Source organism: Dicentrarchus labrax, unplaced genomic scaffold (genome assembly GCF_905237075.1).
Source record: "Dicentrarchus labrax unplaced genomic scaffold, dlabrax2021, whole genome shotgun sequence".
NCBI lineage: Eukaryota > Metazoa > Chordata > Actinopteri > Moronidae > Dicentrarchus > Dicentrarchus labrax.
Window position 1 is genome coordinate 327501 of NW_026136721.1, and position 15498 is coordinate 342998.

The following is a 15498-nucleotide window of genomic DNA, read 5'->3' on the forward strand; positions in this document are numbered from 1 at the left end:
TCCAATAATAACAGCACTCTGCTGGAAATGTAAGTCTGATTATTGTATTATAGCAGAGTTCACCTGGATTTATAGATCATTGTTTACACTGTAAATATCTTTAATTCAACATTAGAAAGACAAAACATTTTATATCTTATGTCAAATTAAATCTAATAAAATGTATTTGAATTACAGAAAATTTCTGTATTTTTACGAATCAGTTATTTTGGTTGCAGGAATATTACCGTTATTTATGTTACAGTTTGTTTCTGTGAGCAACCGAATGAGTCTGAAGGGTTAAACTCCTCCATGTTTTGGCTCCATATAAGGAACCCAGCTGCTGTCCGAGCTGCGTCAGCGTGGGGAGGAAACGGCGTGACATCAGTGTGATGGACGCCGTGACGACACGTGTTTGTTTACCCGCCGCTGTGTGACGCACTCGCTGCGTGTTACATAACGACACGACTCCCAGAAATGTTTTCAGCCCCCGACTGTGAATGACAACAATGATAAACACGAGCCAGTTATCCTTCGTACCTTTATTGATAAAGTTCAACCTCGTGGAAAACTCAGTTTATAGTTTTTATAGGTTTTTAATTAACCGATAACAACACTTTAAATGATAATCACTAAATGTTTGTGTCTAAAACCAGATGAGTTCATTAAATAAATTAAATGTTTATCACATAAACCTTTTTAAGTAACAGAAACTGAATTTTTTTTTAGGTTAAAAAGTTTTTAATTTTACTTTTAACTTACAGAAACTTTCCTGATTAATAACTTTTTATAAGGTAATTTGTTCATTTTGATATTTTGTACAAATAAAAATTACAAAATTCAAATCATTCGCATTTAAAATTACTACTTTAGCAAAAAAATTGTTTTTAACTTAGAAAATGTAGTTTTACTTAGTTTTACTAAGATTATATGAACTTTATCTGGTTTTACATAATTTTTTATGTATTTCTGGTTCTTGGCAGCTTTATACTTTATACTATAGCTGAGTTTGTATGAATGTTAAATGAGTTCAAAAGACAACAAAGTCTGTTAATAAAGATAAACACTTTATTACAATATTAGTAGATAAACAACTTGTTTTGTTCATACATTTCATAATTTTAAGTGTCTTTGTGACTTCCGTATTTATGTATATATTTATATATTTATGTGATTGTTGGTGCATAAACTCTTAAAACTGTTTGACATAACGTGAATTTTGTGTTTTAAGTAATAAATATATATTTATATTTCCACTTTACAGAATTGTTGTATTTTTGTGACAGCTTTAGTTATTTTTCACATTTTCTTACTAAACATATCCTGATATAAAATATAAACACATCATTAAAGTGTGGAGGAACCAACTGAAGACCCCTCGCGTTCCACGTGTGTCCCAATCTACAGTCAGTGTTTGGTTTGTCCGCTCTGAGCCACCGTACAAACATGGCAGACTCCGCCACTGGAAGACGACAAAAACATTCTAACTTAACAAAAACACTACGATTATTTAAAATCCTCTTTTATATTAATTAATTTATTGATAATTATTTAAAAAAACAAATATCAGAGAAAAGTTTTTAAAACATTTACAAAAATGTATCAAAGTATTTTTTTCTTCTTTCCTCTTCTATTAACGACCCTCCGGAGGGCCCGAGCCCTATGTTGGGAACCACTGGACTAAACTAACAGTAGGCTATAAACCAGAACCAGAACCACAGGAACCAGCAGTGAAATGCTAACCTGTTGTTGTTGTTGTTGTTGTTGTTGTTGTTGTTGTGAGGTCTTTGTACCCGCGCCGCTGCACGCACACAGCTTGATGTTTCTTACGTGACGGTGCGCGTGTGACAGCAGCTGGTGTCTGGGACACTGCACGCGCTCTGTTGTCACCACGTTGTCCTCTGGGGGGTGGAGGGGGGTGGGGGTGGGGGGGGGGCGGCTCTATACAAACTGCCCCACCGGGACTCCCGTGGACTCCGGACCGGTCACAGCACACAGGCCGCCTGGCTGCCGGGCACAGATGTCCCGCTCAACGCTCCACTTCCACACCGGGGGAGAGTCGCCCTCCCCGGGGCAGTATATGGAGAACGGCCGGGTGGAGGAGGAGGATGAAGAGGAGGAGGAGGAGGATCTGGACGACGAGCTGGACGCTTCACGGCTGGAGAGGTTTATGAGAGACAGGAGGAGAGCCAGGTCCCTGCCTGCCTACCCGGCGGCGCTCCTGCACGGAGTCTCCGGTAACAACGGGAGGAAGCGGGTGAAGTTCGCCGACTCCATGGGTCTGAACCTGGCCAGCGTCAAGCACTTCAGCTCGCTGGAGGAGCCGCAGATCCCGAGTAAAGTTCTGTCCAGACACAAGAGCTTCCCGCCGCCGCAGCAGGACTTACTGAACGAGCTGTGCCACAGCTTCACGTCCAGCCTGCTCACGGACCGGCTGCTCACGTGCTTCCCGGAGCCCCGGGAGGTGGAGCGGAGAGTCCAGCTGCTCCGCGTCTGCCTGGAGAAGGTCACCATCACCCAGTTTGACGTGCGGGGACAGATCCGGGTCTTTACCGGCTGCAGCAACAGAGAGGTCGGAGTGAGGTACACCTTCAACGACTGGCTCTCCTACATGGACGCGCAGGCTCTGCCCGTGGCCGCGGATCAGCCGGGCTTCGTGGGGGAGCGCTTCAGCTTCACCGTGTACACGCCGCCCTTCATGGACCCCAGCTCGGCCGTGCACTTCGCCGTGTACTTGAAGAGTGGGGAGGGGGAGTTCTGGGACAACAACGAGGGGCAGAACTACACCCTCAGGTACCACTGCATGCCCGGCGCCGAACCCTTTGTCAGCGCCGCATTCCACGCCACCTGATGGGTGCGTAAAACCTCCAAATCTGTGCGTAAAACCTCCAAATCTGTGCGTAAAACCTTCAGATCTGTGCGTAAAACCTTCAGATCTGTGCGTAAAACCTCCAAATCTGTGCGTAAAACCTTCAGATCTGTGCCTACCAGCTCCCCACCTGCCCCCTCTGCAGCTGCTGATCAAATACTTCATCTGTGTGATGCTGTGTGTAATGTGCTGAGTCGTGCTGAGCTCAGAGAACTTGTGTCAGAAGATGCTGTGATCATCCGGAGGAAGGTTCTCCCTCAGTGATCCTGTGAGTGGGAAACAGTCTCTGAGGAAACCACAGCTGACTTTGTTTTCTGGATATTTTCCTGAACCTCCGCCTGGATCGATGGACACAGAAACAACAGACTGACTCTATGTGTCAACAACCTTCTGTCCAACAGACAGAAACTCAGTCCTCTCTCTGCTGCTCAGACTGTTGATGAGAAAACCTTTTCAAAATAAAACACTAAATATTTCTGTGCTCTTTCATGTTCAGTTCTATAATTATAATGAATTAAGAACACAAGGATGGTACGATAATAATCTGATACATTAAAACAGGTAGTCAGTGAATTTATCCCAGTATTATTAGTTAGTATTAAAGTATTAAAGTAACTTGATTACTTTCCGTTATTGTCGGATTGTAATAGAAGTATTGATGTACCTGTAGGTGATAACCAGCTGTGATCAGCCCGTTGCAAATATGAGCAGTTATTGATCGTGACATTACCAAACGTTATGTTATTATTAGCATATTGCCAACGTTAGTATTTACATTTCAACACTACACCAAACAAAGCAGAGCACCAGAGAGCTAATGATGACACCAAATATGGATCCCATCATTCAGTCTGTTTGTTTACAGTCGAGCAGGATACAAGTCAACATCTCTCCTGTACGTGAGATCAGTCAGCTCCTCATCCTGTCTGTCTGTCTGTCTGTCTGTCTGTCTGTCTGTCTGTCTGTCTGTCATCTTTACATGAAGGCCAAAGTTCAGAAGTCCAGCGCCTCTGAAAATAGTCCCATTGATAAACCTGTTTGATCTGTCAACACTCTGACGTTCAGAGTGATGAATATTTCTTCCTGATGGTTCAATAATAATTTCAGTCGAACTTTCACAGACACAAATTATGTTTCTGTATTTAAGAAAAATCAAGAAATAATTAAAAGTCACGACTCTGCGAGCAAAACCAGACTTCATTGTAAACTCTAAATACTACAATACCCATGAGCCTTAGCTGCATGCTGCAGAGCTGTCATTGATGGCGTGAAGAGATAAACTGAGCCTCATCCCTTAGCTTTAGCTCACTGTTAGCGTAGCACTTCACAGAATTTAAAACTGAAATGCATCTTGGGAGTCGTAGTTGACTTCTGTCCTTCAGTCTTGTACCTTTAACTTTTTTTTATCAAAGATTTTTTAATGTAGTTTTCTTTCGTACACTGTAAAAAAATAATTCATTTTAATTTTTTTCCTGTTTATTTTAAATACATGAAAATATGAACAGAATTACAATGTCTAATATAATGTCAAAATAAATGACTTATTATTTAATAGAATTGTTAAAGTCAAGTTTAATACTGTTAATATGTTTATAGAATTATGTAAAATCATTGACATTAACAGTAAATAAAGTATTAGTTAGTAATAACAATCCAATAATAACAGCACTCTGCTGTAAATGTAAGTCTGATTATTGTATTATAGCAGAGTTCACCTGGATTTATAGATCACTGTTTACACTGTAAATATCTTTAATTAAAAGACAAAAAATACACAAGATTTTATGTAAAATTAAAGCTAAAAACTGTATTTTAACAGTCATTATTTTCTGTTATTTTACTGTAACTGAGTGTTAATTATTCAACGATCTCATCACTGTGTCTCTGAGAGGATGAAGAAGTAATGTAATGAATCATAAAACTTTACTTATGACGTGGAAATGATCTGATTTCTAGTTTTTGACTTTGCGTATGAGATTCTCCTGCTGGTTGTGTCGGGGTACTGCAGCCTGGGGTGAACATTAGCATCAGCTGTGACAGAAATCATGGAGCTTATAGTTAGTGGGGGGGCATCTGTCACGACCAATAGAACTAATCTTTCAGTATGAAGCTCTGTCAGTATAAAGCTCTGTCAGTATAAAGCTCTTTCAGTATAAAGGTCTGTCAGTATAAAGCTCTTTCAGTATAAAGCTCTGTCAGTATAAAGCTCTTTCAGTATAAAGCTCTGTCAGTATAAAGCTCTTCAGTATAAAGCTCTTTCAGTATGAAGCTCTGTCAGTATACAGCTCTGTCGGTATAAAGGTCTGTCGGTATAAAGGTCTGTCGGTATAAAGCTCTTTCAGTATAAAGCTCTGTCGGTATAAAGCTCTGTCGGTATAAAGCTCTGTCAGTATTAAGCTCTGTCAGTATAAAGCTCTTTCGGTATAAAGCTCTGTCGGTATAAAGCTCTTTCGGTATAAAGCTCTGTCGGTATAAAGCTCTTTCGGTATAAAGCTCTTTCAGTATAAAGCTCTGTCAGTATAAAGCTCTTTCAGTATAAAGCCCTGTCAGTATAAAGCTCTTTCAGTATAAAGCTCTTTCAGTATAAAGGTCTGTCAGTATAAAGCTCTGTCAGTATAAAGCTCTGTCAGTATAAAGGTCTGTCGGTATAAAGCTCTTTCGGTATAAAGCTCTTTCGGTATAAAGCTCTGTCGGTATAAAGCTCTGTCGGTATAAAGCTCTTTCGGTATAAAGCTCTGTCGGTATAAAGCTCTTTCGGTATAAAGCTCTGTCAGTATAAAGCTCTTTCAGTATAAAGCTCTTTCAGTATAAAGCTCTTTCAGTATAAAGCTCTGTCAGTATAAAGCTCTTTCAGTATAAAGCTCTGTCGGTATAAAGCTCTTTCGGTATAAAGGTCTGTCGGTATAAAGCTCTTTCGGTATAAAGCTCTTTCGGTATAAAGCTCTGTCAGTATAAAGCTCTTTTAGTATAAAGCTCTTTTAGTATAAAGCTCTGTCAGTATACAGCTCTGTCAGTATAAAGCTCTTTCAGTATAAAGGTCTGTCGGTATAAAGCTCTTTCGGTATAAAGCTCTTTCGGTAAAAGCTCTGTCAGTATAAAGCTCTGTCGGTATAAAGCTCTTTCGGTATAAAGCTCTGTCGGTATAAAGCTCTTTCGGTATAAAGCTCTGGCAGTATAAAGCTCTGTCAGTATAAAGCTCTTTTAGTATAAAGCTCTTTCAGTATCAAGCTCTTTTAGTATAAAGCTCTTTCAGTATAAAGCTCTGTCAGTATAAAGCTCTTTCAGTATAAAGCTCTTTCAGTATAAAGGTCTGTCGGTATAAAGCTCTTTCGGTATAAAGCTCTGTCGGTATAAAGCTCTGTCGGTATAAAGCTCTGTCGGTATAAAGCTCTTTCAGTATAAAGCTCTTTCGGTATAAAGGTCTGTCGGTATAAAGCTCTTTCAGTATAAAGCTCTGTCGGTATAAAGCTCTTTCAGTATAAAGCTCTGTCGGTATAAAGCTCTTTCAGTATAAAGCTCTGTCGGTATAAAGCTCTTTTAGTATAAAGCTCTTTCAGTATAAAGGTTTGTCGGTATAAAGCTCTGTCAGTATAAAGCTCTTTTAGTATAAAGCTCTTTCAGTATCAAGCTCTTTTAGTATAAAGCTCTTTCAGTATAAAGCTCTGTCAGTATAAAGCTCTTTCAGTATAAAGCTCTTTCAGTATAAAGGTCTGTCGGTATAAAGCTCTTTCGGTATAAAGCTCTGTCGGTATAAAGCTCTGTCGGTATAAAGCTCTTTCAGTATAAAGCTCTTTCAGTATAAAGGTCTGTCGGTATAAAGCTCTTTCAGTATAAAGCTCTGTCAGTATAAAGCTCTTTCAGTATACAGCTCTGTCAGTATAAAGCTCTTTCAGTATAAAGCTCTTTCAGTATAAAGGTCTGTCGGTATAAAGCTCTTTCAGTATAAAGCTCTGTCAGTATAAAGCTCTTTCAGTATAAAGCTCTGTCAGTATAAAGCTCTTTCAGTATAAAGCTCTTTCAGTATAAAGCTCTGTCAGTATAAAGCTCTGTCGGTATAAAGCTTGGACCAACCGGCTTTAAAACAATCCTCCCTGAAGCCAAAATGAGCCGCGGGTCAGAATCTGGTCTGAAGTCCTTCTTGTGACTTGTGCGGCTCACATGCAGAAGCTGCATGAAGCATCCTGTGTGTGTGTGTGTGTGTGTGTGTGTGTGTGTGTGTGTGTTCCTCTGGTGAAACAACCATCACCGATTGAGCAACGTGATCTCTTTTACACCTGTGTGTTTGAGTGTGTAAGTGGGCCAGCGTCCTTAAACCAACAGTTGGGTCTATTAATAGCAGCCGCTGGTACCTTGTGGGTCAGTCACCTCCCTCACCTTCACCCTCCCTCTCCTCTTCCTCCTCCAAAACCAAACGCACCTCTGCTGCTACGTCCAGTTTGTGTTGCAACTCAGGGACTTTCTGTGGGTTAGAGTTGAGTTTTTATTTATTGTACCTTTATTGTTCACCGGACTTTACCAGAACCATCTGGGAAGTGGTCATTGTTTGGAAAAGAGCTCAGCAGGTGATCGGTCTATCACCGGGGAACGAACCACATAACGTAGTCAGAGTCTTGATGCTAGCAGCAAACGTTAAGCTCTTCAGCAGAAACCAATGTTGTTTAACGAACAGCCGCCTCTCGTCTCTTCAGAAACCTGTTGGGGGGGCGTCACGGAGACTATACAGTATATAGTCACACACTATCCCATTTTACAGAGGCCGATTTCATTCAATTTATTTAAAAAACCTAAAATTATTATTATTATTATTGTTCAACACGTCTCCAGGAACCTCTGTGATGATTTCCATGTTGTTTTAATAATTAAATGTTTAACACACATATATTACTGTATAAGCAGATTCTTGTTCCTGATCTCATAATTACGAGATCTTTTCTTGTAATTATGACAGAAGGTGTTTAATTTTTTCTGTGAATGCAAAGTGCTTTATGCTCAAGTCAAAAACAGGAAATTAAATCACGGTGAAAAGGGGTGAGTGAAAGTTAAACATTTTCGTATAATAAAAAGTCTCAGGTCTAAAATCCTGTCAGACATTTTATTCCGGGTTGAAGCAGCACGGACACACACGGGCAAAACAGACATTTTCTTTGGTTCTGTTTTCTATTGATTTTATTTTTATATGAAAAATGAAAATCCCAAAATCTTTTTGACCATAAAAAGAAAATAACACCATAATTTAATATTTTAAAACCAGAATCAAACAGCTGGTTCTTTGTTTAATATCTGTTTCTGAAAGGAATCTGATGACTGAGCCGTTATTAGTGGTTCTGTGTTGGATTCAAGACTGAAAAACAAATAGTTTTATAAGTTCCTGATTTTATATTGAATACTGTCACTAAAATATTTCCAGACCGTTTTCTGGTCCAGGTTTGAAAGTTTTTACCTGACAATATGAAAAGAACGACACGATGGAAAGCGAACAAACACAAATCTTCTCTGTCCGTGTGACGACAGAAGTCTGAGTCATGGTGTCTTCATTTGGTTTCAGTGGATTCTCTGACAGACGTACGGATCAAAAGTTCTTCCTGAATCTGTAGTTAAAGTGAAAATGACCTCAAACACTTTTCTTTACACACACCGCCACTGTCAGCCCTCGTCAGTCCTCACACACAGAGACCACCGTCAACATAACCTCAGCCTTGGACCTGAATAACAAACACACCAGAGCTCAGGACATGTGTGGACCCATCAGAGGGGAGTCCCCCGGCCCGTCTAGAGCCCCCAACCCACAGTTTGAACCCAAACTGAGCACATAGAACAGGAATAATAAGAGGAGGTTTTACAAATTTTCCCAGTTATTTCTCACCTTTAAGCCTGTTAAAATAAAGTCTTTGTACAATTAACATCACTGAGTGTGTTTAGCAACCTCAACGGTAAAATAAATGTTTCGTGAGAATCGTGGTCGCAGTTCCCAAAACGAACAGACTTAATGCTGAAAAGATTGCTGAATGTTTGTTCCACGTCTGCTTAACCAGCTCTCACAGGTTCTCCTACCACATACACACACAGGCCATCTGAGTGAGAACAGGACAACACACATTATTTCCAGGATATTTGGTCATTTTAATCCATTTTCAGGTGTTTCAGAAACTGGAAAACTAGTCTCTAACGAAGTGGTTCCCAACCTGAGGGTCGGGACCCCCACTAGGGGTCGCAAGGTCTTCCTGATTTTAAGCGCGCTACAAAACCTAAAAAATATACACAGTGGGTCTATAACTTAACATTTAATTCATTTCTGTGAAGAAAACTAAATTAAACTTATTTTTAAAGTTTAGATTACACTGTAAAACCAGATTAACTCAAACTGATTCAAATTTTAAGTTACACAAACTTATTTTCTCTCGATCAAGTAGCTTTTGTAATTTTAACTGACTTCATTTTAAAGTTTTTATTTGTATTGTGAAAAAAAACTAGTGAAGACTATTTCAGAATGTTTTTTTTACTTCCAAAATTGAGTTAATGTAACTTAAAATTCGAAACAATTTAAACAATGTTTCTGAGTTAAAATAACTTATCACATTACAGTTAATTATTTAATATCTAAACTCTGATGAGCTGAACTGTATTTGATACTTGATGCCATTGTTCTGAGAGAATAAAACACTGAACTGGTCATAAAGTCTGTATGGATGGATTGTTAGAAATAAAATAAATATATAATACAGACAGACAATATCAGATCTCTGATCAATATTCACAGAAAATAAAGGTTCCCTTGAGGAAAAAGGTTGGGAACCAGGTTTTCCAGGATGTTCAAGATGTAAAATCTGAGCTGCTTATTTTTATTAAAACATTTTTTTTTTTTTTTTTATGTGAGAAAGACGAATCTGCAGCCTCTTCAGGAATCTCTCTTATTCTGTTTTAGTCCCACTTTATTTCAAACAGCTTTAATTAAACAGAAATCTCATGTCTGTGTCTCTGATCTGAGACGAAACAACGCTGTGATTTTACCGCCTCCTGTAAATGGATGGATAAAGTGTGTCTGTGTGAGAGATCACTGCAGAAGGTAGAGCTTGTGTTTTAGTTCTTTTATAGGTTTATAGTACAATATATCCAATATTCACATGTAGGACAGATTATTTGTGCGTTATAATACAAAAATAACACAAGAAAGAAAAAGCAGAATCAGGGATGCACCGATGAGTTCATTACATCCAGTTTCCAACAGTCTGAGCTGTTTCTCATTAGTACACAACAACAACACGTAGAACTGGACATGATTTGTTTGATACTTTTTAAAGAAACATTTACAGTTCTGAGCCCCATCTTGTGATATGATTGAAAACTCCGAAGCAGCTACTAAAGGGACCTTTAAAGGTTCTACCAGGAGTTTTTAAACTTGTTATAAACAGTCTCAGTTTAATACTGGAGCCTCTGTATGAGCTACTTAAAGAAACAGAGAGAAGATTGGATATTTCTATGTAGTTATTCTTAATCATTGACTGCCACCAGGTTGGATTCCCCTTGAAATCAATGAAAGAAGGTGGTGGGAACAATACTGCGTTTGTCCACTGTTACCAGGAATTACATCAATTTGTTTGGCCTCAGTCGGAGTAAGAAAATATCGATACACTTATATATCGATATTTTCGATTCTCAAAAAAAACATTTGTTGTATTAGTTATTGTTTTTAAACCCCCAGCTGTTAGATAGCAGTGCTGTAAACAGGGCGGTGGTGTTGGATGTTACACCGACTGTGATAAATACTCAACAGATCCCACTGTTCTGGTAAAACTCAGATGTTATGCAGATGATGGTGTGCTCTTTAACTAAAATTAAATTTAAAAAAAGGTGCAATATACTGAATCATAACCCCTTTATCATGAATGATAGACGCCAAAACTGCCAAAAGATAAAAACTTTAAGATGCTTAAATGTGAATATTTATTTGTTTCACTTTCTTTGACAGTAGACTGTACATCTTTGGCTTCTGGACGAAACCAGACATTGCATTCGACTCTGTGAATCTGTGATGGACATTTTCACTCTTTTCTGATATTTTATACAACCAGTTCACTTATTTGAGTAAGTAATTGACAGATTAACTGGTAATTAAAATGATAGTTGTAGTCTTAGTCACAACTACAAAACTGGCTCAGAAAGTGGAAACTGAAGAGGAACTAGAGTCTAGAAAGGATGCCACTTCAGCTTGTGATTGATCCGAGACACACTGATACACAATCAATGATCCGAAACAGCGCAATAATCTAATCGGTGCATCCATGAAACAAACAAAAACAATTTAAAGACTAAACTCCAAACAAACTTCAGGAACTTCACAGCTTTGCTCTGTCCTACATCTCCCACAATGCATCCCACACCTCCACCTCCACCCAGTGGCAAATGAAACAGTCTGAGTCGAAGAGGAAGCAGGTTGGTTGGCGGCAGCGGGGGTGATGTCAGGGCAGTGATTCGCGCCCGTCTGTGATGTCACATCCTGTTTGCTGGGACAGTAAACGCCTCCTCCCCCAGCAGAGGGTTAACCCTCCACCACGATCTTCTGCGACTCGAACATCTTCCCGATGGTGACCTGCACAGAAAGACGGAGACAGATTCAACTCCACTGCACAAAGCTCCTGTTGTCATTCCCTCCTCCACCCCACATGTCCCATAGATAAAGAAACGTACATATAGAAATAGTCGCCATATTGGGGAGGTCACGAGCCCGCCCCCAGTGACTGAAATAAAACCAGTATCAGATTCAGTTTCTCACGTTTGTAACAAACTAATTTCATGAAACCCGGTTCAGAATTAAATAAGTTACAGTCGGTTTTGTAGTGCAGTCTGAATTTCTCAGTACTGATAACCAGCAGGTCTTGACCTCCCCAATATGGCGACTGTGACATGTCCTGTTCGCCTCCAGGTCCAGAAATCAGGATGTTATCAGGATGGTCTCAGGGAGCCCAAAAACCCCTTTTTGGGGGGCATATTTCTGGTGAAATTATGTAAAAAAGGTACTTCAGCAGCATAAATAGTCAAACAAGTATCCTGAAACAGAGTAAGTGGTTAAATCAGATAAAACTATCACTCATATCTTTGAAAAGACAAAAAAAAGACAGCTTGAAAAACTCATCAAAAATTATTATTTTCCAGCCCTTTATGCTGAATATCACCTCTGTTTGTCCTGAGGGTGGCGCTACAGAACACTAAACACCAGTGTGTGTGAGAGAGTGTGTGTGAGTGTGTGAGTGTGAGTGTGTGTGTGTGTGTGTGTGTGTGTGGTCAGTGTTCAGAGAGTCTCTGTGTTATGTCAACATTATCCAGCTGGACTCTGTTGTCAAATAGGAGAGCCAATTATGGTCGGGTGTGATGCAGCTGTACTTTATGTCCAAACTGAGTGAGTGAGTGTGAGTGTGTGTGTGTGTGTGTGTGTGAGTGTGAGTGTGAGTGAGAGAGAGAGAGAGAGAGAGAGAGAGAGAGTATGTGAGAGTATGTGTGTGTGTGTGTGTGTGTGCGTGCACAAGGGCCACAGTTCACAATTGATTTTCTCTTGTTTCAGTACAAAGACACGACAGGCTCATCTACAGAACATGACCAAATGTGACCCCCCCCACACACACACAGATGATCTGAACATGCAGTCGCTGTCTGTCTGTACATCAGTGTCTCTGTTTAGGGACACAGAGACCCACATTCAATGTTATCTGCACATGTTTAGGAACTCTTTCACAACTTTAAAGTTTTTTAATAAATAGATTGTCTGCCGCCGCCCTGCTGGTCTCCTGAGGCCGTAACGACACACCAAAAAACTACAACAGAGAAAACTTCAACATTCTTACATCCTGACAATTAGTTTGAGAAAATGCTGTTCTGAGACGTTCTGCAGGACCTGAAGGTTGGATCTAGTATCATCAACTCGACGTACAACACCTACAAACAGACGTACAACACCTACAAACAGACGCACCACACCTACAAACAGACAAACAGACGCACAACACCTACAAACAGACGCACCACACCTACAAACAGACGCATCACACCTACAAACAGACGCACAACACCTACAAACAGACGCACAACACCTACAAACAGACGCACAACACCTACAAACAGACGCACCACACCTACAAACAGACGCACAACACCTACAAACAGACGCACAACACCTACAAACAGACGCACCACACCTACAAACAGACGCACAACACCTACAAACAGACGCACAACACCTACAAACAGACGCACAACACCTACAAACAGACGCACCACACCTACAAACAGACGCACAGCAACTACAAACAGACGCACAACACCTGCAAACAGACGCACAGCAACTACAAACAGACGCACAGCAACTACAAACAGACGCACAGCAACTACAAACAGACACACAACACCTACAAACAGACACACAGCAACTACAAACAGACACACAACACCTACAAACAGACACACAACACCTACAAACAGACACACAACACCTGCAAACAGACGCACAACACCTGCAAACAGACGCACAGCAACTACAAACAGACGCACAGCAACTACAAACAGACACACAACACCTACAAACAGACGCACAGCAACTACAAACAGACACACAACACCTACAAACAGACGCACAACAACTACAAACAGACACAAAATAACCACAAAGACGTTGTGACAAATGCTACGTCTAAAGTTTTAGTCAATTTGGTGAAATTTGTCCAAACAAGCCTGAGGAGGTTGGTGCATATGGTAGCTGAGACTGTGAGTGTTTATATTGTAATATTTATTCTGACAAATACCTATTTTATCATAAACTACAACAACTAAAACTAATAAAAACTAAAATAAACGAAAACATTTTTAAACAATAAAACCTAAAGTGAAATGAATGAAACTCTCTGGAAACTAAACTGAATTGAAAACAAAAATTAAAAATGAAATTTAAATAAAAACTAATGAAAAATAAACTGTATTAACAGCAGGTTTACTCTGACCAACAATGAATCAGGGCTTTAAAAGCAGCTCGCTCACACCAACATTTGATAATTAAAGCCACTATGTGTAGATTAAAGTAAATGATTGGTAACGACATTATACAACTGATCAAGAATGTGAGAAACGTTAATAATTTATCTATAATGCATTAAAAGCACATTCATAAGACAGGCATTGTAAATATAATCACACAACGACTTCTAACAAGGTTTATAAAGTATTATAAGTGGTAATAACATCATATTGTGCTTTACTTAAAGCTCACATTGTAACGTATTATTGTTGTTTATAAGGTTTTATTCCATTTCAGAAACTCCTTAAATGTCTTCATATGTGTTCATATGTGTATTTATAACTGGCAAAAGTTATGGTTGTTACCATTTGCTGTGTAACCCAGGAGTATAAAGCATAATGAACTCATAATCAATTCTGTTCTCACTTACTTTATAATGTGCTTATAATGCAGCATGGACACGACCTTCGTACTCAGTGTTACCTAGATCTTGTATTAATGAATGTTTGTGGAACAGAAGTAAAACTGTGTTGTTATATCACTGCAGTGCCACCAGGGGGCGCAATCTGTCCACAAATAACTGAATAACTGTCTTTCCAACACCTCATCAATTATTCTGCCGTCAACTCTCTCTCTTCCTCTCTCTCTCTCTCTCTCTTTCTCTCTCTCTCCACACTATCAGACCCCCCCCCGCCCCCCCGTGTGTGTGACGTCCTGATTGGCTGGAGTGTGGCGTAGGAGGGAGGGGGGTGTCGGTGAGGCGGGCGGCTCTCTGAACCAATCAGCTCGCAGGAGGCTGGACTCTCATGTAAATTGTTGCGGCGGTGGCTCCTAACAAAGGGATGGCCTCCTCTCTCTCTTTCTCTCTCTCTTTCTCTCTCTCGCTCTCTCTCTCTCTCTCCAGATCTGTCTGTTCTTGTTACACTCCGTCTTTCTCTCCATCAGTTTGTTTTATATCGCTTTAGAATTGTTTCTCTCTCTGTCTCTTTTCAGTCCATTTCCTCTTTCTGACTTCTGAGCTGATTTCAGTGCTTCAGTTTTACGTTCACAGTAACAGAGACATCATGAATAATAAACCAACAGCTCGAAATATAAACCAACAGCAATATTTCATGTTCATTATTCTGGTGAAACGTGGATATAAATAACCCAATTAAAACAGAGACAGCAGGTCAGCAGCTAATGAGAGCAAAGCATGCTGGGATATTAATGTGGCAGCTTTCTCTGTCAGTGTCGCTCTCTATATGTCAGGGGTGGGGCAAGAGGGGTGGCCAGGGGTGGCACCAGCCCCCTCATAGAGCCATAGAGTGAAATTGTGAAAGGATAACTGAACGGGGCCACTGGATGCAGGCCTGGTGCTGCTGGACCAGAACCTCTGTGTGAAGGGACGGTTAAAAGTTCCCGTTGGATATTCAATAAAACGACTAAAAACAGATGCCACAGAACCACAGAGAGACAATAAGACACTACAACGAGACTCAAAACAACTACAGACTACAAAGAGATTCATAAACACAGCCAGCCGGACAACCCCAGCTTTGCTTAGCTACAGTTAGCAAGCTGGATGCTTCTGCCTCGCATTGCTCTTGGGTAGAAGGAGTGCTGTTGTCAAGTCCAAGACAAGACAAAGACTAGTCGAGGCAGGGTCAAG

The 15498-nt window shown here is 40.0% G+C and overlaps 1 protein-coding gene and 2 long non-coding RNA genes across 4 annotated transcripts in view; 2 read left to right on the top strand and 1 right to left on the bottom strand.

Moving 5' to 3' along the window:
* Positions 1-1889, bottom strand: part of LOC127355258 (uncharacterized) — a 2232-nt gene extending 343 nt beyond the window's left edge. The window contains exons 1-2 of the long non-coding RNA XR_007881715.1: positions 1323-1889; positions 1-473 (exon numbers count right to left, since the gene is read on the bottom strand). The exon at positions 1-473 is cut by the window's left edge and continues 343 nt beyond it. This is a non-coding gene — a long non-coding RNA (uncharacterized LOC127355258). The remainder of the gene's footprint in view (positions 474-1322) is intronic.
* A 48-nt stretch (positions 1890-1937) lies between these two features.
* Positions 1938-4789, top strand: ppp1r3g (protein phosphatase 1 regulatory subunit 3G). Its single transcript, XM_051385907.1, has one exon. It carries the CDS (start codon positions 2000-2002, stop codon positions 2828-2830), a length of 831 nt encoding a protein of 276 aa, XP_051241867.1. The 5' UTR covers positions 1938-1999; the 3' UTR covers positions 2831-4789.
* A 237-nt stretch (positions 4790-5026) lies between these two features.
* On the top strand, positions 5027-8090 carry LOC127355259 (uncharacterized). 2 transcript variants are annotated; one of them, XR_007881716.1, is made up of 3 exons: positions 5027-5485; positions 5662-6156; positions 6669-8090. It is a non-coding gene; the product is annotated as an uncharacterized LOC127355259 (long non-coding RNA). The 2 variants fall into 2 exon arrangements; XR_007881717.1 differs by having other exon boundaries at positions 5027-5437; positions 6093-6156.
* Positions 8091-15498: the final 7408 nt, after the last annotated feature.